General features: G+C 38.5%; 3 protein-coding genes across 5 annotated transcripts; 2 read left to right on the forward strand and 1 right to left on the reverse strand.

Annotated features, from left to right (window-relative positions):
- Window positions 1–1,064: 1,064 nt before the first annotated feature.
- ghrl (ghrelin/obestatin prepropeptide) lies at window positions 1,065–3,963 on the reverse strand. Of its 2 annotated transcripts, XM_066666471.1 has the most exons (6): window positions 3,912–3,963; window positions 3,588–3,661; window positions 2,612–2,769; window positions 1,953–2,039; window positions 1,196–1,307; window positions 1,065–1,109 (listed from the first exon to the last, which is right to left on the reverse strand). In XM_066666471.1, the coding sequence occupies exons 3-6, from the start codon at window positions 2,723–2,725 to the stop codon at window positions 1,105–1,107; spliced, it is 318 nt and encodes a 105-aa protein (XP_066522568.1). In that variant the 5' UTR covers window positions 2,726–2,769; window positions 3,588–3,661; window positions 3,912–3,963; the 3' UTR covers window positions 1,065–1,104. The 2 variants fall into 2 exon arrangements, with proteins under 2 accessions (XP_066522568.1, XP_066522567.1); XM_066666470.1 differs by lacking the exon at window positions 3,912–3,963 and having other exon boundaries at window positions 3,588–3,837.
- A 2,073-nt stretch (window positions 3,964–6,036) lies between these two features.
- On the forward strand, window positions 6,037–10,607 carry ccdc174 (coiled-coil domain containing 174). The gene is made up of 11 exons (XM_066665394.1): window positions 6,037–6,176; window positions 6,746–6,850; window positions 6,943–7,043; window positions 7,131–7,189; window positions 7,357–7,516; window positions 7,606–7,701; window positions 8,258–8,394; window positions 8,484–8,578; window positions 9,055–9,187; window positions 9,365–9,526; window positions 9,721–10,607. Exons 1-11 carry the CDS (start codon window positions 6,135–6,137, stop codon window positions 10,023–10,025), a joined length of 1,395 nt encoding a protein of 464 aa, XP_066521491.1. The 5' UTR covers window positions 6,037–6,134; the 3' UTR covers window positions 10,026–10,607.
- A 501-nt stretch (window positions 10,608–11,108) lies between these two features.
- On the forward strand, window positions 11,109–17,684 carry si:dkey-28n18.9 (sorting nexin-5). Of its 2 annotated transcripts, none has more exons than XM_066665973.1 (14): window positions 11,109–11,244; window positions 12,609–12,713; window positions 12,797–12,904; window positions 13,853–13,922; window positions 14,082–14,209; window positions 15,008–15,091; window positions 15,168–15,242; window positions 15,342–15,372; window positions 15,455–15,539; window positions 15,860–15,899; window positions 16,189–16,275; window positions 16,452–16,541; window positions 16,619–16,684; window positions 17,294–17,684. In XM_066665973.1, the coding sequence occupies exons 1-14, from the start codon at window positions 11,194–11,196 to the stop codon at window positions 17,432–17,434; spliced, it is 1,161 nt and encodes a 386-aa protein (XP_066522070.1). In that variant the 5' UTR covers window positions 11,109–11,193; the 3' UTR covers window positions 17,435–17,684. The 2 variants fall into 2 exon arrangements, with proteins under 2 accessions (XP_066522070.1, XP_066522071.1); XM_066665974.1 differs by lacking the exon at window positions 11,109–11,244 and adding an exon at window positions 12,108–12,287.
- The last annotated feature ends 7,139 nt before the right edge of the window (window positions 17,685–24,823 follow it).

Consider the following 24,823-nt stretch of genomic DNA (forward strand, 5'->3'; position numbering starts at 1 on the left):
GTAATTCCCTTCAAAATGTGAAACTTGTATATTATACTCATTCATTACACACAGACTGATATATTAAGTGTTAGTTTCTTCATACTGAAAGGTATGAACATATACAGCACTCAATACTTAGTTGGGGCTCTTTTTGCCTGAATTACTGCAGCAATGCGGCGTGGCATGGAGTCAATCAGTCTGTGGCACTGCTCAGGTGTTATGAGAGCCCAGGTTGCTCAGATAGCTCTTCTGCATTGTTGGGCCTGGCATATTGCACAGTTACTCTTCACAAGGTTAAGGTCAGAAGAGTTTGTTGGCCAATTAAGAACAGGGATACCATGGTCCTTAAACCAGGTACTGGTGGCTTTGACAATGTGTGCAGGTGCCAAGTCCTGTTGGAAAATGAAATCTGCATCTCCATAAAGTTGGTCAGCAGCAGGAAGCATGAAGTACTCTAAAACTTCCTGGTAGATGGCTGCATTGACCTTGGACCTCAGAAAACACAGTGGACCAACAGCAGCAGATGACATGGCACCCCAAACCATCACTGACTGTGGAAACTTTACACTGGACCCCAAGCAACATGGATTCTGTGCCTCTCCTGTCTTCCTCCAGACTCTGGGACCTTGATTTCCAAGGGAACTCCGGGGGACTGAAAACATACCCAGTACCAGTACCAGGTACAAGCAAAACAGCCATGCCAAGTCATGTAGGTGCTATGCAGTGGAAAAGCGCCATAAGTATTTAATATATTTTTAAGTTAATTATGCTACAGACTGAATAATCACAAAACTACATCTGACACAATAATCAGGTTTGTCCTCTTAGGCTTTTTAGAATTTCATATTCATATTACAAACATATCTGTGTAATTTCTATACAGAATGGTCTGAATAAACCATCTGGTAAAAGTCAGTAACAGTTGTATTTCATGTTCAAGTCTTTTTACTTCTTGAATTATTTTCAAATGTATCATGTAGGCTTGTAAATAAAACACAGACACAAGGCTGAAATATCTACTTAAATTTAAATTTTATTCATGTTTTAATTATCAGCTGAGTTGACAAATAATTAGAAATTTTCTGGGAGTTGTAAGAATCTTTTGAGAGTCTGGTAGTTTGGTCACTCTGAAACAAATGAATAAAGCCTTTTTATTCTTCTGGTCTTGTTTAATTACTAGTGATTTGGACAGGAGAGATCACAACTCACAAACCTGAAGGGGGACTGTCTCCCAGGACATCCAGCAGGATCTTCTGCAGCACTGTGCCATACTCTTCATATTCATCATCATTCAGAGACAGTCCCAAATGAAATGGTGCACTCATCTACACAGAGCAGTAAAATAAGTCTGAAAATGAAATATAAAGACTGGCTCCTAACTTAATATTTATATTAAATGAATCAATATTTAATTAAAACCCTGATATGCTGCTTTATTTCTCATGCTTTATTTCTTCTTTTATTTAATGTACAGCTTACAGTACAAAAAATTGGTTATTTGGCTCATAATTTTATATAGTAGGTTTGAATCGTCATTTGTAAGGCACAGTCATGGATTATTGTTATAGCTGATTTTGATAGGATTAGACATCTAATGGTTTACATATTTCCAAATATTTCTCAGGACATTCCCAAAACATTGGACAGAATGTTCCAGCAGAGTTGCCCAATTAGTTCTGTGGAGTTCCACATGTATCCAGAGACGATCGAATGGATCAAAATATTTCGCAGCAGGGGAAAGAGATAAAATAAATAACATTTGTTTAAAACTTCAGTCTGTCTAGATTTAAGAAATTCTGATCAAGCAAAGCAGAAGACCACAGTGCCCCTCGTTGTACATTCATTTATATCACTCAATTTTATTGGTTATATTAACTATACATACAATTCTAAATGTCAGGGTATATTTGGGTACATTTTAATGATACTGTTTGTATAATTAACTCATATGATGAATGTAGCCTGCATACCATGAAGCGATTATCCTCAGAAGGAAGAGGAACCTCAAACTCTGCTAAAGCCCTCCTTCCCACTCGAGGTGGTTTTCGATCTTGGCGCTAAAACAAACACACAATGCCTGAAATATCTCATGCTAGCAGACCAAAAAAAAATTTCAGTTTTCCATTTAGTATGATTAAACAACATAGGATATATATTATAGCAATGGCTCTGGATTTCAGATGAATTATTTTCACATTTAAAGATTATTGATTAAAAAAAGAGGGCAATGTGACAGACTTGACAGACTCATCTATAATATAAATTTTGACCCTATTCTGTGAAGTAGCTATATTCAGACAAAAAAAAAACTCCTCAGTCTTAAAAAAAACCCCATAATTTTATAACAAAATATATACACCACAACGCACCGAGAGCCCTCAGCGTTGATAAAGGATTTTTTGTTCACTTAAAAAATGAATAAGGGTGCAGTGTACATGCGTGAATACATCTGTGAAATGCAGAGCAGATTAAACTGGGGTTAAGGCTGAGGCCTATATAAATTATATATGTATATATATATAATTTACCTTTAAAATTTGTTTCAGACTTTACTCTGTCTAGATTTAAGGAATTTTGAACAAGCAAAGCAGAAGACCACACTTTTGTCACTCGTGCATGTGCCCCTCACCTGTGGTTTCTGTGTGGGGCTGAGAAAACTGGAGCCACACATTACACACTCAGTCCACAAGGAAAGCATGAAGAGGAGTAAGATAATGTGACCTGCACAGCTGTGGTGGGGCATCTTTACCAGGCTCTCTGTATCTCCTCAAATCAAGCAGCTTTCCTCTATGATGACAATAAAATAAGTTGGACATGGCAGAGAGATGGCTATGAGTCTAATTTAGTTACTGTTTATACCACAACTCAAAATATATTAATTGTGTTGTACACTAATCAACCATAACACGCTACAGTCACAGTCCATTTTCACAGATCCACTGACCACACAGGAGCACTTTGTAGTTTTTTAATTACACAATATATTCAATTTGTTGCTCTGTATACTTTATTTTCCCAATTTCACCCTGATCTTCAATGGTCAGGACCATCACAGAGCAGGTATGCTCCTGTATGGTCAGTGGAGCTGAAAGAATGGACAGTGAATTTAAAAATAAGGAGTTGGTCATGATTATGTGGTTGACAGGTGTATATGAAGCATTTATATAATTTAATGTCATCTTCTAAACAACTGGTACCAAACAAGAAGGATCAAATTAAGTGTGTCATGTGCCTAGAATGAGGATCAAAGCCATACAAATATTTTATTTAAGATATTTAATATATTTATTATAATTATTTAATTATTATTTTGTTGATGCCAACTTGAATTTATTAAAAAATAGCAAAAATTATTTCCATTACAAATTATTCCATAGTGTATTACGTATCATAGCGTTTTTTTGAACCTTGATATATTGTATTTTATTATACTTTTCATGAGGTTTACTTTTGTTTTTCATTTATTTTGAAAAAGCCATTTGTATTTACACTGTCCATATATTGACAAGAATAGACTTAATGTACATTAATGTACATTAAAATAAATAAATTTAAATCCTTGTTCCAAAAAGACACACACACACACAAAGAGCTGTTTGCCTTACCTGGTCTAGTGAAGAATGAGATACTGGTATGAGTTGTTCTTCTCTGCACAGGGCTTGACTTTTAAATATGCTGCCTATCAAGATTCATAACGGAGATGAATTAAAACAAACATTGTATAATGTTCCTGTCCTTTAATGTGCCAAATAGTTGTGGCTCTATTTGTGCGTTAGAAGTGTTCTTTCCCAGAATTACTGAGTTACAGATATAACAGCTGGAGTGACATAGTTCTGCTGCTGATAATCACTCAGAACTAAACACACACTCAGTGCACACACAGTCTATTAAATAGCTGATTAGTTTGTTTCGAATGACTCTGTACCTACTCTATGGACAGCAAGATCTGTTCAGTATGAAATTCTTTAGCCTCTTACAAACTCTCCACACATCACAGCCTGGATAATATGACCATATGTAACCAAGAATATCAGATTGTTTCTTTGAGTGGCTGCACCCTTAATTAAGCTTCCCAATGAAATCTGAAATCTTGAGTCTTACAATCTCCTTAGTCTTACAACCTGATCACGAATCTGCACCATTTTATAATAATGAAAATATATATACCACAATACACTAAGAGCCCATTTTTTTTCAGAGCCCATTTTTTTTCACTTAAAAAATAATAAATAAGGGTTCAGTGTGGTATGTAAATATTTCTAGTGCTCAATTTTTTAGCACTAAAAAATTAAATTGCATCACATATACAGGTGCTGGTCATAAAATTAGAATATCATGAAAAAATTGATTTATTTCAGTAATTCCATTCAAAATGTGAAACTTGTATATTATACTCATTTATTACACACAGACTGATATATTTCAAGTGTTTTTTTTTTTTATGTGATCATTATAACTGACAACTAATGAAAACCTCAAATTCAGTATTTCAGAAAGTTAGAATATTGTGAAAAGGTTCAATATTGTAGACACCTGGTGCCACACTCTAATCAGTTAATTAACTCAAAACACCTGCAAAGGCCTTTAAATGGTCTCTTAGTCCAGTTCTGTAGTCTACACAATCATGGGGAAGACTGCTGACTTGACAGTTGTCCAAAAGATGACCACTGACACCTTACACAAGCAGGGCAAGACACAACAGGTCATTGCTAAGAGGCTGGCTGTTCACAGAGCTCTGTGTCCAAGCACATTAATAGAGAGGTGAAGGGAAGGAAAAGATGTGGAAGAAAAAAAGTGTACAAGCAATAGGGATAACCACACACAGAAGAGGATCGTGAAACAAAACCCATTTAAAAATGTGAGGGAGATTTACAAAGACTGGACTGCAGCTGGAGCCACCACACAGACGTATGCAAGACTTGGGTTTCAGCTGTCACATTCCTTGTGTCGAGCCACTCTTGAACAAGAGACAGCATCAGAAGCGTCTCGTTTCCAAAAAGGACTGGACTGCTGCTGAGTGTTCCAAAGTTATGTTCTCTGATGAAAGTCAATTTTGCATTTCCTTTGGAAATCAAGGTCCCAGAGTCTGGAGGGAGAGAGGAGAGGCACAGAATCCATGTTGCTTAAGGTTCAGTGTAAAGTTTCCACAGTCAGTGATGGTTTGGGGTGTCATGTCATCTGCTGGTGTTGGTCCATTGTGTTTCTGAGGTCCAAGGCCAATGCAGCCATCTACCAGGAAGTTTTAGAGCACTTCATACTTCCTGCTGCTGACCAACTTTATGGAGATGCAGATTTAATTTTCCAACAGGACTTGGCACCTGCACACATTGTCAAAGCCTGGTTTAAGGACCATGGTATCCCTGTTCTTAATTGGCCAGCAAACTCGCCTGACCCTAACCCCATAGAAAAGTAAGAGAAGAGAACCCCATAGAAAAGGAAGCTGCAATACGCCAGACCCAATGAGCTGAAGGCCATTTTCAGAGCAATTTGGGCTCTCATAACACCTGAGCAGTGCCACAGACTGATTGACAGCATGCCATGCCGCATTGTTGCAGTAATTCAGGCAAAAGGAGGCCCATCTAAGTATTGAGTGCTGTACATGCTCATACTTTTCATGTCTATACCTTTCAGTTGGCCAGCATTTCTAAATTTTTGTATTGGTAATATTCTAATTTTCTGAGCTACTGAATTTGGGGTTTTAGTTGTCAGTTATAATCATCAAATTAAAATAATTAAAGACCTGAATGAATGAGTATAATATACAAGTTTCACTTTTTGAATGGAATTACTGAAATAAATCAACATTTTCATGATTTTATGACCACCACCTTTATATCTATATCATTGCATTATATATACATCATATATACATCTGTGAAATGCAAAACGGAACAGGCTTGGGTTAGGGCTGAGGCTTGTTCTCTGTTATCATCAATCAATCAATAAAAAATTATGTATATTGCGCTTTTTACAAGTGACGTTGTCAGAAATCACCTTTACATAATTAGCATCAGTATTCTCCTGCAGTAAAGCTCCTCAGCAGCAGAGGGCAGATTCTGTTTTACTTTTGTTTTCTCCACAACGTTATTTTAAAGATGGCGGTGTGTTAGCAAACCATTTCATAAGAGTAAACGCTAAAGTCGTAGCATAACATGGATAAAAAGAAGAAGCAGTATAATGTAACAGCTTCGTCGGTGAGTTGTGATTTCCGTAAATTTACGTAAATACCTTATGAGGCGGCAAAGTATGAATTATATAGCTATAAATAAATAAATTGATCGAACTAACTTCCCAGCTAGCGGGAAGCTCTACAATCCTATTAGTTTTTGTATAGACAGCTAGCTAATATTAATTTATTTATGTAGTATATGGCCTTAATCAGTTTGTATATTGCTGAAAACTATATGGCTATAGATATTTGGTTTGTTTTCAATCGCTGATATCCCATAACCTAACATATAAATATGCGTATACCTCTGTTTAGCATATTTGGTCAGAAAATAAACCTTGAGTTAAGTGTTGAAGAACTGCTGAAGAAAACCTGTTTTAATCAATGTACGTTTTCAGTGTCAACCATATCATAATAACCGTCCCTGTCCAATGCTGTGACACAAAACTGTTTAAGTAAATATCACTAGCTACATCCTTCTGTTTAGTTGCCAGTTACGTGTTTACATGTTGTCTGCACACTATAATGAAAATGTTAGCTCATTTCCTCTCGCATGTTTTGCTATTTACTTTTGCTTAATATTTTAATTAACAGTTGGTGGACTTGAAAGCAGAGCTTTACCGGAAGCAAGAGGCATTCAAACAGGAAAAGCTTTCCCATGATTTTGGATCTGTACCCAAATCACATACTAAAGTAAAGGCAAGTAAATCTAAAGAAAAACACCACACACATTTATTATGTATGTGTTATAAGACTAGGTTTGCTGATATTCTGTATTTGTTCCCATGTAGAAACCTAATATTTGGAGTAAACAGAACGAAGGGGTGTCTTCACGTGCGGAGAGAGATGTAGTGCAAACTGCAGAAGAAGAGCAAAACTTGGACAAATCAAGGTGAAATGTGATGTATAATTTAATGTATAATATCAATATTGCTTCGTATACAGTAATATTTATCTTGTTCTGTGCTTATTCTCATAGGCAAAAGTTGGAAGAGAAGGCACGGCTCTATGAACAAATGACGAAAGGGGATTTCCCAGGTAAACAGGTCAATATGGCAATGTGACCATAGGAAGTATGGAGAGAGGGGAGGGGAAAAAAAAAAATATATATATATATATAAATATTTATTTATTTACTTACTTACTTACCTTCAGAGACATGTCTATTAATTCTGAAATAACACTATTGTACATTTTATTCTTAGATGAGGAGACTGAAAGTCTGTACCTGGTTGACTTCACTCAGAAGATTATTGACCAGAAGAAGATGACACACAGCAGGCAGTCTGAGAAAGGAGACAGAGATGGAGAAGATTCTGACACACGGATCCCTATCCCACCCCCACAGAACACTGATGAGGAATGGTATAATGACTGTTGACATTCATAATCAGTTTCTCAAATATTGAAATGTTCACTCTACCTCAGGAAGTTCTACATGTTTTTTCTTCCAGGGTGGAGTATGTAGATGCATTGGGTCGATCAAGGAAGTGTTTAAGAACGGATTTAGCACAGTTTCAGAAAATGGATCAAGATTTACAGGGCAAGAGGTATGTAATGTTGACAGTGTTTTTGTCTTTTAACAAGGTTTTGATCTTACTATCTTACATATTTTATCCAACCAGTTGATATTTAGATATCAGGGCAGTTCTAGTATAGTCATTCGTGTTTTTGTAAGTGAATATTTATTTGTCATACCTTAAATGCTATGCTGTTTGCTAATTTCACCCAGGTTGTAATGTTGTCAGGCACAGTAAATGAGTACACACTGTTATTTATTTTGTTCAATTAATGATAATCTCAAACTTAATATATTTCTTTTTTCATTTTTGAAACAATAAAATGTGGTTTTTTTTTTGGTTATTTTTAAAATATATTTAAATCAACCTGGGGTTGACCGAAGTTTTTAAGTTGGCAATTGGCACTGAATCCAACATGTCAGTTAACAAAATTATGATTCATTTTCATAAAAATATTAAGGTATTTCTGAAAGTATACTTGAAGTTTATTTCTAAAATGCTGAAAAAATACTTCTATATTGGTATTTTACCTAGATTTACGTACATTACAACATTGTACAGTGTAGTATAATTCATCTCTCTGCAGAGTGGCTGGAGCTGAGAAGACTCTGTTATCTGAAGATATGAGGCGAGAGATGCAGAGAGAGCAGTGGGAAAAGGAGGAAGAGGAGCAGATGAAGAGACCTGTGGGACCCATTCATTATGAAAACATCCGAGACCAAGGTGAGTTGTGGATAATCTTTACCATTGTTAAGGATGTCAGTGTAGAAGTGAATGGGATTTATATAATGTTCATCTATGTTTTTTTGCAGAGGCCAGAGAGCTGGGTGTTGGATATTTTGCTTTTTCTCAGGATGAAGAACAGAGAAGGAAACAGAGAGAAACACTGGATATGCTGAGAGACCAGGTGCGAAGAACAAGGGCAAAACAACATAAAATGCCTTAATTTTAGTAGTGTCTATTTTATTAGTAGGCTATATATTCTGTAATTTCCAACCATTGTTTTTATACTAGTTAAATTATGAGATCTTCATACAAAGCTGATTTCACAGTTGTATTTGCATGATTTGATAGCGTAGCCTTTAACGTTTTTTTTGTTGGAACTTGGAAAAATGTTTGTGAGTGAATTATATGACGTTTCCATTTGTAGCATTGACAGAGTAATTACATTTTTAATATAAATAATTAAAATAGAACGGGGACTGATGACTTTAGAAGAAAAGACTGCATGATAAAGTAAAGATGCGGCTTTAGTTACTAACTGAGCTGAAGGTTTATACATACTTAGCAATTCTATAACCCATATTATGGTGTATCAATGACCAGTTTTAGATTGCTAAGCACATCTGCAAAAATTCTATTAAATTGCTATTGTCATTGTAGACTACTGACCAACGCAAAAAGCGAGAGCAGCTGAAGGAGAAGAGGAAGGCTCTGCTTAAGGCTCGACTGGCAAAAGTACGAATGAGGAAAATGAAGAAAAACAAGTTGGATCCTGGAGAAGAGGAAGCAGAAGGTGTGTGTTTTATTTTATTTTATTACATTTTTTTATTTTACAGGTAAACTAACTAGATTGCTGATGTGTGTGCATTCTGGATGTGTTGAACATGTAGACAATGTATTTAAGATGCCTAAGTGATTGGATATGTTTGCCAATACTTTTAATATATATCCAATTTCTGTTTTCCTGCAGTTCCTGGGGTTGTTGATGATGATGATGATGAGGCTGAAGCTGATGATTTAATTGGGCCTCCTCCCCCTAAGACTGCAGTGCAGAAGGTGGAGGTTGAAATTCAAGAGAGAAAAGATTCAAAACCAGGAGTGCCACATGTCAGAGAATGGGATAAAGGCAAAGGTAACACAAGAAAATGAATTGTTCATTAATAATTTGACTCTAGAATATTGTATATATATTAGAATTATGAAATATGTATTCATGTTTCATTATTCAATACTATATTTTCATGATATAAAATTGTATCTTTTTTGGGCTTATACTCTGGAAGTTAAATGATTTGCTGCTGTTGTTGGTATCTTTTCTCCTGACAGAATTCTCCTGGGGTCAGTGGACTAGTCGTCGTCGTGAAGAGCGAGATAAAGAGTTTGCTCCGCCCTCTTCATATGTCACACAGAGACAGACAAGTCATGTCCATGCAGGAGGAGAATATTACAGCAAAGGGAAATTTGGTTTCAAATGGTCTGAGGTCCAGAGGGGCTCAAATCAGGATGACTCAGAAAAACAAAGCCAAAATACATACCAAGCTACGTCTTCACAGTCTCAACAAACACCACAAGCTCCTGCTCAGGCACAGAGTGTGGATGAGCTTTTATCCTTCTACAAACACTCAGTTTGAACTTTTCTTTCTGATCCTTGTGTTTATAAATAAATAACTGTATTTATTCCATGTAATGTATTATTTGAACAAAGTAAAGCTAAGCAGGAAGTCATTTAGGCCCTACAAAATTTCAGAAACAGCCCAGGATGTTATTAATATGATTTTACTGTATGTGAATAGAGTTTGAAGGCTAATTAATGTTTAATGTCTGGTCATGTGTCGCTTAAAAAAAAAAATACTAAACGTAACATGCAAACAATTGGAGCAGTTTTCTTCCATAAGTTTTAGCTAGAATTTCAGTATACATTCTCACAATTGATTGTAATTAACACGTAAAATCTTTAGCTATGACTATAGTTTCTTAATAATCTACTCTGAGTTCTGGAACTCTCCATCTCTCTTCGTCAGTTCATTGCAAACTAGGCCACTTTAAATGCAGCATCCACCTTAATAAAGTGATGGACTGGTTTACTCATCAGGGCAATTTTTAGCCTTATAAATAATTTAGGAACTTATGGATGTTCATTCATTCATTGTCTGTAACCACTTAACCATTTCATGGTCACGGTGGGTCCGGAGTCTACCGGGAATCACTGGGCACAAGGTGGGCGCCAGTCTTCACACTAACACCTGTGGACACTTTTGAGTCGTCAGTCCACCTACCGACGTGTGTTTTTGAACCGTGGGAGGAAACCTATGGGGAGAACACACCAAATTTCTCACAGTCAACTAGAGCGGGACTTGAATCTACCTGTTGCGCCACCGTGCCACTTATGAATGTGTCCCATTGAATAACATCCAAAAAATTGACACACAAAAATGTATGGATTAAAAACCAGAGCTTGCTCAAAGATAGACTACAGCTCCTCACACTTAATTTTACTCATTCGAAACCAACTGAAACCTGATTTGGCCCCAAAAAGTGGCAAACCTGTTGAAACTAGGAAGAAGATTATAAAATACCTTCAAGAATGAAATCTAAAGCAGGGTGTGTCAAAAGATGTTGATTACTGTCAGCTGTGTCTACCATTTGATTCAATTAATTGCAACATGAAAAGGTCATACAAGGGGGGGTTACAGAGAGAGAGAAAAAAAACAAGAATTAACACCTTTAGAAGAATTAAATGGTGACCATGTGCTAAAGAGAAGCAGTCATGGAGTGTGGATGTTTGGCTGATTCTCAGTGATGCATTATGGATCTGCATTGGCCAAGGAGATGATACTTGAACATTGTCAAGTATGTCTTTCTAATGAAACATATACAGAACACAAATTTCCCTCTCATTTCTGATATAGCATGTCTGGTAAAGGATTGGAGGAGATGGTGATCATTACCTTGGCAGCCAGTGCAGAAATGTACAATGAAAAGTTGGACACTAATATGTCATTCCACTGTTAATGAAGTTTTATTTTAGGAAGATAATGCCCCTTGCTACAGAGCAAAGAGTGTTAAAGCTTTACTTCAGAAAAGACATATCAACTCAATGACAGCCAGAAAAGTCTGGATCTCAATCATTATTACAGTGTGGAAAATACACAGAATTACAGTGTGGAAAATACACAAGGAACCATCTCACAAAACGTCTGTCAATTGTTATTCAAGGCAAGGTCTGAATTCTTTAAAGGCTTCATTTATATCTATAAAATTTTGGATGCAGATGAGAATCGCATACTGATTCTTACATAAAAATGTAATGCTCAGCTACAAAATACAGAAGTTTTATATCCAATCTATGGTATAAATATTTAATATGAATTAAAAAGCTGTGTGAGCATCACCCATAACATTTTCCAAGGTATGTAAGATCTTTTTTTTTTTTAATCATTAAGTACGGTGATGCAAGAGCACAGAAAAATATTTGATAAAAAAACAATTAAATGCATGTTCAGTGACATTAATCATTTGACACTTTTAACACTTAAACCAACATTTTCCTTTTGTCATTTCATGTAATCTGTCAGAATGTACACTAACATACTGTAATACATACTGGGACAGATGGGATGGGACAAACAAACTTTCACCTCACACAAGCATATCACGGGACTACAGTGAACTTTGACTCACAGGATATCCTGCTTTCCACAGTTGTGAGTGTGTCTGCTGCAGGCAGAAAGAGAGCTTAAGGGAGTGCATGAGGAGCTATGTGTGAAAGGATTGTTCTGTTAGAAAATTGAGGGAGTTACTCAGTATTTCATTTGGGGTGTTGGTCTTCTGAGAGAGGTTCTGTTCAGTCAGCAGTCCTGCACAGGAACACTGGTATCTTTGAGAAGATAATGGTGAGTGAATGCTATTTGCTTATGATAATCACATGATCTCTGTGTGAGCTCACCTGCTGTGTTTAGTGCTGGGGTCAAATATTTGACAAAGAAAACCAAATCTAAGGAAGTGGTTTCAGACATAAACTATGTTATGTATTATAGCTAAATACAGATTGTGTGTGGTCTGTTTTGTGGTATGCAACACTGGGAATGTGAACATGGATTACTGGAAAAGAAGACAATATATCAGCTTGAAATATTATTATTGATCCATGTGGCTATTTCTATCTACTGCTGGTGCACTTTGCAGTCTTTTTTGTTCTTGTTTTTGTTTTGAAGGGGTCAAATGAAGAATCTGCACCAAGTCTGAGTGCCAGCAGTATCAAGATCACGGATATCACCCAGGATGGAGAGTCAATAACTTTTGCCATCACCTGTCAGAAGGTGAGCGAGCCACGTTACTCTGTACATTTCAGCTCTTTTAAAGTCAGATACTTAAGTAAGATTTCTCTCTTTATTTCTTTCAGTCTAGCAGCAGTGATGGGGTGTGTGTTTTCAGGACATATGAGGACTTTGACTGGCTTCAGCAGAGTCTTTTTTCTCAAGAAGATGTTCCAGGACTCCAGGGTATTATAGTGAGTGTTCTCTATCTTCAAACATCTCCATTTATGACATTTACAGCAGTATTCATTGATTCTTGTTATGCTCTGGACATTGATAGTAGATTGAAGTAGTTGCAGAGCATGAAAATGATTTAATGGATTAGGACAAAATATCTCATTCTAATTTTCTGATCTATAATGTGACTGCTATTTAAAACATATATTTTCTACAAATTAAGCTCCAGCTGTGGTGTCTCTTCTTTTTCTGGCTAAAGACTTAAAGGAACACTATGTAATAAATTTACCTTAACATTATGGCTTCAAAATCTCTGTTTGTTCACTGAACTGTAATAAGGAGAACCGAGCCTCTGTCATAGCTACTCTGTGCTCAGCACTGCAGAAACTGCACTATGTAACTAATTAACTCCTCATTGATTTCAGGAGAGTGCTGTAAAATTAAATTACACTCTGCAACTATAGGGGAGCCCCAATTGAAAAAGAAAAACTAAAAAACAAATCTTACCTAGTGTTCCAGTGTTAATGCCAGAGAAATTTACAGCTGCTACTTGTGGCTGTGTCTTGTAAATAGCACCTAGATATTTATCAATAGACACTTCACAGTGCTATTAGGTTCCTTTTGTTGCTTAAAACATTAAGACACATTAAAGCAAAATTCTTCAAAATGCAGACATTTGTAGTGTCCACAAATAACCTTAAAGCCCTACACCTACAAAGTGTTTGTGTTCCACATAAAAACAACAAAATACCAAGAGATATCATCTGCTTAGAAATGCAGTTTTTGACAGGAAACATTAGGAAATATTCAGTTGATTATAGTGGGATTACATATTTATTTTCCTAAGAATTAATGTTCACAACAGTTCCCCAAAATCTGCACATTCTGCAGTGTCAGACATTTTTTGCTGTTTGCACATAAAGTCTTGCAGTAGTAGGTGTTGCATAATTTCATCTTTTGCCCAGTTTCCTCCTCTGCCCGGCAAGCTGCTGCCTTCCAGCCAACAGACACCGGCAAAAGTGCTGAAACAGCTGGGTATGTCTGATTCATCTCAGCTGAACATATTTCCATTACATCAATGGCTGAATTTCACATGAAAGCTTATACTAAGGTATTGTTATCTCAGTACAATTATTTCAATAACATAACAATTGTATGTGGATTGTGTGTGTGTGTGTGTGTGTGTGTATGTAGGTTTCCTATCTCTGGGAGATGAATACAAAATTTACTGTGAAGCTTTAGAGCTTTACCTCCAGCAGGTGGCTGCACACACCATCCTCAGCAAGAGCAAAGCACTACAAAGCTTCCTCACCAGTTCAGAGGTCTCATTCATTCAGTCTCTCTCTCTCTCTCTCTCTCTCTCTCTCTCTCTCTCTCTCTCTCTCTCTCTCTCTCTACCGCCCTCCTTTAATAGGAAGCTTTAACGCTTGGTTCCTATTAAAAATAGAGTAAGAATTCTGAGACCAATCCTTCATACACATCTCCTCCAGTTTCTTTGAGATCCCAGCTCTGTTTTGGACTCTCTTCTTCTGCTCATCCCACAGTGTTTAGGTCACGACAATTATTAGGTTATGATAATCTTGTGTGGACTGGACAAATGTTTTTGAATTTTTTAAGAGAGATCCAGTCACAACAGTCATAGTTTAAACAGATGCAGCCAAATTTAATTTAAAAATGCTCTGGTACATAACATGGCTTTTATGACGAATGAATGATCATTAGCGGCGTCCATGAGGGTATGTATCCTATTGAGGATCCCAGAGGTTTTGAAATGAAGTAGCCCTGGATTACAATAGATCCTCCAGCATAACATGAGGGTCTTGGCCTTATAACTTTCTATTTTTGTTGAATCTCACAATTAAGCCCTATTCCAGTAGCATCTAGCAAACTACAGGCACTTACATTTAGACTTTTGCATATGGCACATATGTGTACAGTGTTGGAATGGAGGTAGTATTTCACTAGAATCTGAGTCATGGGTAAATATACTGATGAAAATCTATGCTACCACAAAAAAGTATTATGCAATAATTAATTATTTTGCATGAATCACTTGTCTGCTCTTGCTGTTACTTTTATTGTTGCTGTTGTTAATTCTATTTTATTCTGTTGTCTCTTAGTCACCTGGAAAACAGCGAGTCAAAAAGGGCATCTTTAACCGCCTCAGTCAGGCCATGGAGGAGATAAGGAAAGAGGGTCATAAGGTGTGTGTGTGAGTTAGAGAGAGAGTATCCATCCACTGATCAAATTGGACAATCTGTTAACATTTCCTCTTCTCAGGATGTGGATGAATTCTTTAAGAGTGAGAGAGACCGCAACACCTATCTTTCTGCTCTGTATAAATCATCCACCGAGGTATGTCCGATCTGCCCTTGTTTCTCTCTCATTCTTAGGTCACTGTTGTTCATGTTACTTACTCTCAATTGTTTGTAACTGCTGTGTCATTTCCAACAGAAATTCCTTGACGTTGTGCTGACAAAGCAAAGTAAGCTTCAGTTCCTGTAGCACAGCATACATGTGTAAGTTCAGAAGGATAGAGCACAAGATAAAATGTTTGGGTTTTTCAGGACTTGCTGTGGCATGTGGGCATTTCTCCACTTCATTACACCTTTGTGTAAACCAGGAAAATCCAGCTGCTGTGGCTTTTTCCAAGTAAGTGTGTATGTCTTATAACCAGACAAATCACATTGTGGGGACCAAAAAACTGTGTACACACACATCATGGGGAGTTATCTTCCACAAGATGGTCTCCACAACATAAATTATTAATTTTTAGGGTAAATCAATGTTTTAGTGTAGGATTAAGGCAAAGTTAAATATCGACAAAATTATGAAAAAAAAAAAATAAAAATTGAAAAACAGGACATTGAATGGCCTTAAAATGCATGAAAACAAACATGTGCAAGAAATGAATAAAAGTGTCTGTGAACATTAGCTTGGCATTTCTGAGACTGAATTTTCTGTTTTATTAGGATTTGTCTGAAGCTGTCGGATATTATTGAAGTCGTGAAAGTAAGTAAAACTGGGTGCATAATTTTAACGTTACGAATATTCACTAGTTTCGAGTTTCTAACATACCTTTCACTCCCCAGCCCTTACAGTCCTTACAGAAGCAGTGTTTTGTATTCACTGTGTTGTCACAAAGCCCTACACATTTACATATATCCACATATTGAAGTTACTGCAGTTTAGCTGCACTACTTCATATTGAACTGTTTCAGCTTGAACAGAAATTTTACACTTTATAATACAGTAGAGCCAGTTAGAAAACACATCATTTACCTGCTTTCTTTCTCTACAGATAAACAATGAGAAAACATCTGCTAATGACATCTCCACTTTGGGGTTGGCTCTAGACCTGGAGTCCCGCTACCAGGAAGCTAAGAGAGTGTGGTTTTACTCCTGCACAAATACAAACATATATACATATATAAATTGTATTTATTGTTGTATTGTATTTTAAATTATTACATTTTAAATTCTGTAATATTTAGATACGTGTTTGGAATTAGATGTGTGTGGGATGTACTGGTATGAGTTATTTGCTCCCTTTTGTTTCTTTAGGAAATGCTTTTCAGAAGAACCTGCAAACTAGTAGAGTTAGAAACGGCCAACCGGAACTCAGAAAGAGCTAAGCCCAATAAGAAAGCAACTGTGAGTAATTTTAGGCACCATACACATGGACATAAATACAGATGGAATTAATGTGCACATTCTTTTAAATGTTGCAGATGGAAGGAGTTCTGAAAGCTACACAGAAGGAGTTTAACTCAGTCTCATCCGTGGCAAAACAAGAGGTAAGACACAATTCTGGATTAATTCACCATATTTTCATGGTAGGTAACTATATTAATAAGTAACATACATCTCACTGATGTAGTTACAGTAGTAAAAAAGGACATACATTACTGTACCAAGGTCTGAGAGCATCCTTCATTTGTATATTGTTATTAATGACTTCAGGACATATTCCTGTGGAGATTAGCTACAAAATAATAATAATAAAGTATGAAGAAATTGAGAGTAAAAAAACAGTTCCCACAACGTAACTAGAAAAAAATGATTCCAGTATACAGAGAAATGATAGTTCTAACATCCATGTAATAGACAACAAGAAAAAGTCCAACAAATTTGTCCTCAGAGCAGTGGACTAGCCCCAAGACACTGAATGCATACAGCTTTTAAGACTGAGCTTTTGAAATATGGAAAATCTTCCTGCAGATTTAATCGAAAAACTGAAAGCAAGTCTCTTTTACTCCAGGCTCAGGCTAAATATGGGTCTGTGAAAGTCCAAAAATATATTTTTAAGCCTTGAATAATAAGATAAATCCAAGAAATTATTTGATGATGAAATTATTATTATTATTATATAATCATTATCTCTTTATTCCTGCACTCTTTGTCAGATTGAGGTTTACCAAAGAGCCCGTGTCAGTGTGCTGCGAGACTTTCTAGTTGGCTGGTGTGAAAAGCAACTCAACACAGCGAGGGAAAGTGCTGATCTCATTTCTCAGCACCTGGACGCTTGCAGAGAATTTGATGTGTGATATTACAGTCTAATAATATTACTGGTCACTGTTAAAAAAAAAAGTACAGACTCTATATTGGGTTAAGTTGTTTTCCTGTCTTCAGTGACTAGTAAATATTGGCTGGTGTGAATGTAAAAATTAGCCTAAATTTTATTATCTCACAGTTTAATGGGCATTTGTCAATGTGAAATATTGAACATGGCTGATTTTTAATTTGTGTAATGTTTGCTGTTTATACTACACAAGCCCTGAAGGGTAAGTTGGAATAAAAATGTCAAAATTTTTTCCTGACTATTTGAGCTCCACAGGTTTTTCTGCCTGTATAACACACCAGTAACATTCATTCATTCATTCATTATCTGTAACTGCTTATCCAATTCAGGGTCGCGGTGGGTCCAGAGCCTACCTGGAATCATTTGGACTGTGGGAGGAAACCGGAGCACCCGGAGGAAACCCACGCGGACACAGGGAGAACACACCAACTCCTCACAGACAGTCACCCGGAGCGGGAATCGAACCCACAACCTCCAGGTCCCTGGAGCTGTGTGACACCAGTAACAGTTGAAAAATATTTGTAGCACTAGCTGTACAATTTTAGACATCAAAAACCACAAAACATTTTCTTGCCCAATTTTTACCTGACTACTGATTTGAACCTGGATGTTAGAGGAAAATAAAAAAGAAAAAGAAAAGGCGTGTTATACCAGCTTTGACCGGCAGGGGATATTTGTGTACCTCTGTAGCTCTGGTTATACTTGACTTAAGTTTAAACTTATAAATTGTTAGGCATCCTTGTTCTTCACGTGATATGAACATAGAAGCTGATGTGTTCTCACAGGTCTGAGAATATTTTTTATTTTACTGCAATTTCTGTCAACAGAGTCTATGTATACTAGGTATACTATGTAACTTTCTGTACACTCATCTATATATATTCTCTTGCATATTCTCTCACTTTAATGCTGGAATGCATATTTTGATACTCCCCACCACCACCACGGAATGCATAAATGACAAATCAGAATTTCATAATGAATAACAAACAAACAAACAAAAAAACCTGCATATACCTTAATTTAATGACTAAATGTTTTTGATCCAACGTAATTATTTTCATGTTTAACAGTCAAAAAGTATTAATTAGTTTAGTTAGTAGTTTAGAAATTATTGAACTTTTTACATAATAAATACAGTGGTCTTTATCAATGAGGACACAAAATGAATGACCTAAATACAGTATATAACAAAATATCTTTGCTTCAAACACTTATTTAAGAATAGGTGTAGCCTGGAACATATGAAAGATGAAAGGAAAGATTTACTATCTAAATTAATATAAAAAGATTTGTATTTTACCTGTGCAGTTTAACTCAAACAATATGCTATGTATATAACAAAACAACAGTAAGTCACATTGAAAAAACATTTGTTCTTCAGAATTTTTGACATATTTGCAGTGCATATTAAAGCCTAAAATCTATAGGCACCTATAACATAACTTGGCTTCCATTCACCAGTAACTGAATACTATTAAGATATCAATATGGGGCGGTACGGTGGCTCAGCAGGTAGTGTCACACAGCTCCAGGGGCCTGGAGTTTGTGGGTTCGATTCCCACTCTGGGTGACTGTCTGTGAGGAGTTGGTGTGTTCTCCCCGTGTCCGCGTGGGTTTCTTCCGGGTGCTCAGGTTTTCTCCCACAGTCCAAAAACACACGTTGGTAGGTGGATTGGCGACTCAAAAAAAGTGTCCGTAGGTGTGAGTGAATGTGTCTGTTTTGAGGCATGGTGGCGCAGCAGGTAGCGTCGCAGTCACACAGCTCCAGGGACCTGGAGGTTGTGGGTTCGATTCCCGCTCCGGGTGACTGTCTGTGAGGAGTTTGGTGTGTTCTCCCCGTGTCAGCGTGGGTTTCCTCTGGGTGCTCCGGTTTCCTCCCACAATCCAAAAACACACGTTGGTAGGTGGATTGGCGACTTAAAAGTGTCACTTAAAAGTGTCCGTAGGTGTGAGTGAATCTGTATGTGTGTCTGTGTTGCCCTGTGAAGGACTGGCGCCCCCTCCAAGGTGTATTCCCGCCTTGCGCCCAATAATTCCAGGTAGACTCTGGACCCACCGCGACCCTGAACTGGATAAGCGATTACAGATAATGAATGAATGAATGAATAAATCAATATGCAAACCCACCACAGACAACTATGTATTCTTTGAAAGCTGTATGTATACCACAGGGGAGCATAAGATAGTGATGAAGTTTGAAGAACCATGCAGTTCCAAAAAACAGACACTGTGAAACACTTTGAAACAGTGCACTTCAAAGTATTTACATCAGGTACTTTTCTCAGACATAAATAATTAGTAATAACACATTTCAGTATGTGTAGATGCAGTGTGCTGTTAGCTTAAGTGGGTGTCTTAAGTGGGTGTTTATGTAGGAACATGATGCTCCTGTCTGCAAGTTTTAAATAAAGCTTTCCAATGAAACGCCAATTAAAAAACTCAAGCAATTGCTCAGTAAATAGTCATTGATGATAATTAGTACAAATATTAAATTGTCATTAATGATAATTAATGCAAAGATTATTTTCTAAAATAATCTAGAATTTCACATGGATAAATAATTAGTGTGGTATCAACTCTGAAGAGGCACACGTTCAGGAGAAGTACAGGAATAAGATTCAACATAAACTCATTCTGAGGGATTATTAACATTATCTTCCATCCATCCATCCATTATCCACCGCTTATCCGGGTCTGGATCGTGGGGGAAGCAGTTCAAGTAAAGAAATCCAGACCTCCCTCTCCCCAGCGATTGCTTCCAGCTCCTCCGGGGGTATACCGAGGCGTTTCCAGGCCAATCGAGACATGTAGTGTCTCCAGCATGTTCTGGGTCTTCCTCTGGGCCTCCTCCCCATTGGACATGCCCCGAACATCTCACCAGGAAGGCGTCTAGGAGGCATCTGGACAAGATGCCCGAACCACCTCAACTGGCTTCTCTCGGTGTGGAGGAGCAGCGGCTTCACTCCAAGTCTCTCCCGGATGTCTGAGCTCCTAACCCTGTCTCTAAGAGAAAGTTCAGACAACCTGTGGAGAAAACTCATTTCAGCCACTTGTACCCACAATCTCATTTTTTTGGTCACTACCCAAAGCTCATGACCATAGGTGAGGGTTGGGACATATATTTAAAGGTAAAATGGGATCATTGCATTTCTGTTTAGCTCTCTCTTCACCACAACGGACCGGTCCAACTCCGACTGGGAACCAGTCGGACTTACTGCCAACCATACGATCCAGGCTCCTGCTCTGTTTATATAGGGACTGGATAGCTCGTAGCAAAGAGCCCAGTACCCCATACTCCCAGAGCACCCCCCACAGAATATCCCGAGGGACATGGTCAAATGCCCTCTCCAGATCCACAAAACACATGTAGACTGGTTGAGCGAACTCCCATACACCCTCCAGGATCCTAGCAAGGGTAAAGAGCTGGTCCTGTGTTCCACGACTGGGGCAGAATCTGCATTGTTTCTCCTGGATCCGAGGTTCAACGATCAGTCTGATTGTCTTCTCCAGTACCCCCCGCATAGACCTTACCGGGGAGGTTAAGGAGTGTGATCCCCCTATAGTTGGAACGCACCCTCCGATCCCCTTCTTAAACAGGGCAACCACTACCCCAGTCTGCAGGTCCCGAGGCACTGCCCCCGATGTCCACGCGATGTTGCAAAGACGTGTCAGTCAGGACAGCCCCACAACATCCAGAGCCCCGAGGAACCAGGTCTGACCTCATTCACCCCCAGGGTCTTACCGCCAAGGAGTTTTCCTACTACCTCAGCCACCCAGTGATAGACAAGTCCTCTGCGGGATCCCCAAACTCTACTTCCTCTGTTGAAGACATGCTGGTGGGATTGAGAAGATCCTCTAAATATTCCTTCCATCACCTAATGACGTCCCCGGTCAAGATCAACAACTCCCCACCCCCACCATATACAGTGTTGGTGGAAAACTGCTTTCCCCTCCTGAGTCGCCTGATGGTTTGCGAGAATCTTCTCAGAGCTGACCGAAAGTCGTTTTCCATGTGCTCACCGAACTCCTCCCACACCCATGTTTTTGCCTCAGTGACAGCCAAAGCCACAAGCCGCTTGGCCCTTCAGTACCCGCCAGCTGCCTTCGGAGTTGCTTGAGCCAACTAGGCCCGATAGGAGTCCTTCAGCTTGACAGCCTCCCTTACCCAGGGTGTCCACCACTGAGTGCGGGGATTGCCACCATTGCAGGCACTTACAACCTTGTAGCCACAGCACCGTTCAGTCGCCTCAAAAATGGAGGTCCGGAACATGGCCCATTCGGACTCAATGTCATTGGTCTCCCCGGGATGCAGTCGGAGCTCTGCCAGATGTGTGAGTTGAAGGTCTTTCTGACAGGTTCCTCTGCCAAACATTCCCAGCAAACCCTCAACACACGTTTTGGCCTGCCAGGTCTGTCCAGCATCCTTACCTGCCATCTGATCCAACTCACTACTAGTTGGTGATCAGTTGACAGCTCAGCACTTCTCTTGACCCGAGTGAAGGGATAATTGTGCCAGGTATACTTGTGGACACCCTTATGCTCGAACATGGTGTTCGTAATAGAGAAACTGTGATAGGCACAGAAATCCAATAACTGAACACCACTCAGGTTCAGATCAGCGGGGCCGTTCCTCCCAATCATGCCCATCCAGGTCTCACTGTCATAGCCCACGTGAGCGTTGAAGTCCCCCAGCAGAACAATGCACCCCCTCTAGGGTCCCTAAGAAGGCCAGGTACTCTGAACTGCTGTTCGGTGCATAAGCACAAACACTCGTTAGTGCCCTTTCCCCAACCTGAAGGTGCAGGGAAATTATCCTCTCATCCACTGGGGTAAACCCCAACGTACAGGCGCTAAGTCGGGGGGCTATGAGTAAGCCCATTCCTTCCTTATGCCTCTCACCTGGGCAACTCCAGAGTGAAAGAGCATCTGGCAGATTGGTTCCAGAGCCCATACTGTGTGTCGAAGTGAGCCCGACTATATCTAGCCAGTACCTCTCAACATCGCACACCAGCTCAGGCTCTTTTCCCACCAGAGATGTTACATTCCATGTTCCAAGAGCCAGTTTCAGTAACCGAGGATCAGAACATCAGGGTCCCCGCCCTCGGCTGCCACCCGATCCACAATGCACCAGAGCCAGATTACTACCTCTCCCACAGGTGGTGGGCCCATAGGAGAGTGGACCCATGTTGCTCTTTGGTCTGAGCCCGGCTGGACCTCAGTAATAAAAGTCCGACCACCAAGTGCTCAACAAGGAGACCCTCCCCCAGGCCTGGCTCCAGGGTGGGGCCCCGGTAACACTACTCCGGGCAAGGGAAGCTGTGTCCCTGTTATATTTTTCATCAGGATCTTATGGATCACTCTTTGTCTGGCCCATCACCTAGGACCAATTTGCCTTGGGAGACCCTACCAGGGTCTATTGCTCCTGACAGCATAGCTCCTAGGCTCACACAGGCACGCAAACATGTCCACCACGTTAAGGTGGTGATCCAGGGAGTGGATCATTATCTTCATATGTAATATTTAACTTCCCATAACACAGAATTCCCATCAACTGCTGCATCACAGAATTTAAAATTATAATTCCATCTAGTCAGCTTTGTATAAGCACCCTCGAAGAGATGAAAAGAGACACTTCAGCTTTTAAGCAGCACACAAGAAGAAAAAATATTAAAATGGATAAGTCTTCGTAAAATCATTAATCCATTCAACTAGTTGCTATATTAATGATCTGAATACCTGATTAGTGAATTGGCATGCATCAGTATGGAATGTTTGCATATAGTTAAAACTATGTGACATCTCGTGGCTAAAAAGGGATATAACAACTATAAGCACACAGCCTTCCTATAGTCACATATATTATACATTTTCTCTAATCATGAGACGTAAAATCTTGTGTTTTTAATGATTAACTTCAGTGTTTTTACACTTTGTCATTTTATTCAACAGAAAAATGCCACATGCATCAACTATGACATCACATATGTCAAAGTTATTATTTGTATTGTTGTGCCTTCATGTCTGCTGTTGACAAAAAAGGTAGATTGAAGATGATATAGTTTCTAAAAATTATCCTATATTTCCTATTAATTCCAATAAATCCCCACAAATTCCTAAAATTCCCAAAATTGCCATGGAAAGTTTACCAAAGTTCTTGAGCTAAAGCTCATGGAACTTTTGCCATGGAAAGTTACTGGTAATTTAATGGAAATTTATTGACAATTTTCCACCCCTTTGCAACCAAGTGTCAGAACACTATACATCACAGCCTGCTGTGTATGAGGCTGCATAGCTGCAGATGTGTCCATGTACCTAATGGCAGTGTCCTCTTTCCACGAGTTAATGCACCCTGCCACTGCAAATATTGTTCAAGAATGGTTTGAGCAACATAAAAAGTTTGAGTTGAACTGCCCTTTAAATTCACTACATCTCAGTCTGAACAAGTCTGTGGGAAAAACTACACCAATACTCAGAGGCCCACCTTGTAACTTTCAGGATCTACTGCAAACGTCTTGGTGCCAGACAGTACAGGACAAATTCTGAAGTCTGTGCCATGACAGGTCAGTTTTTTTGATGACACAAAGGATACCTGCTAAGTACCTTTGGTTAAGTAACAGAATTCTACCCCATTATGTAGAGGGTAGAAGTACCATATCTGTGAACTCAAATAACTAAAACATGGCACTGTGTACTTCCAGTCCTGTTCAGACATGTTGAAAAGGAGAGATTTTCCATTATTTGTCCTCCAGACCTGAACTAATACCTCTATTACCCTGGTTTAGTTTTACTGGGCTCTATGTTCATGATCTCAGTGTGTGTTTGTGGTCAGGTCTGAAGGTCCGTGTAAGAACATGGCAGCAGGAAAGACTCCTGAAGACCCAACACTCCCTCCTTTCAGTTTAATTTCTTGAAAGATACAACTGAAACTAACTGAGCATATTTAATATTTATATTAAATATGACAAAATGCACTATTCAGGTTGTGTGCAAAGAAATGACATTGGTTGATTGTTGTTGGTTGTAATTTATTTTAAACAATTTTTTTGAGTGAAAAAAAAGGAACAAGTGCACAGGTCCTATGAAAAGTACAGTTTAAACAGATACATTTAGTAGTAAAATCATCTGTAAATGTTTGTGTTTTGTTGTTGGCCACCAGTTAAATCTCTCTAAAAGAATATAGCCCACAGACTGACTGCTGAATATTAACACTATTTTTCACCACCGCCATCTTATCACAAGAGATGCATCCATATGTTCAATATACTTTATTTTGCCTATAATCCAAAGACAGGGCACATGGACATAGAAAATCTTTTTAATTCTAGGCCATTTCTTCAGCTGAATAAGCATT

The sequence above is a fragment of the Hoplias malabaricus genome, chromosome 3 (genome assembly GCF_029633855.1).
Source record: "Hoplias malabaricus isolate fHopMal1 chromosome 3, fHopMal1.hap1, whole genome shotgun sequence".
In the NCBI taxonomy this organism is placed as follows: Eukaryota; Metazoa; Chordata; class Actinopteri; order Characiformes; family Erythrinidae; genus Hoplias; species Hoplias malabaricus.

Coding starts and splice junctions, on each gene's coding strand:
- si:dkey-28n18.9 (XM_066665973.1), top strand. CDS start 11,194: ATGCATTATGGATCTGCATTGGCCAAGGAGATGATACTTGAACATTGT. Junction 15,092..15,167: donor TAAGGAAAGAGGGTCATAAG/GTGTGTGTGTGA, acceptor TCCTCTTCTCAG/GATGTGGATGAATTCTTTAA. Junction 16,276..16,451: donor GCTACCAGGAAGCTAAGAGA/GTGTGGTTTTAC, acceptor TTGTTTCTTTAG/GAAATGCTTTTCAGAAGAAC.
- ghrl (XM_066666471.1), bottom strand. CDS start 2,725: ATGCCCCACCACAGCTGTGCAGGTCACATTATCTTACTCCTCTTCATG. Junction 2,040..2,611: donor GCCCCACACAGAAACCACAG/GTGAGGGGCACA, acceptor TGTTTGTTTTAG/CGCCAAGATCGAAAACCACC. Junction 1,308..1,952: donor CTGAGGATAATCGCTTCATG/GTATGCAGGCTA, acceptor TGCTCTGTGTAG/ATGAGTGCACCATTTCATTT.
- ccdc174 (XM_066665394.1), top strand. CDS start 6,135: ATGGATAAAAAGAAGAAGCAGTATAATGTAACAGCTTCGTCG. Junction 7,044..7,130: donor CAAAACTTGGACAAATCAAG/GTGAAATGTGAT, acceptor TTATTCTCATAG/GCAAAAGTTGGAAGAGAAGG. Junction 9,527..9,720: donor AGAATGGGATAAAGGCAAAG/GTAACACAAGAA, acceptor TTCTCCTGACAG/AATTCTCCTGGGGTCAGTGG.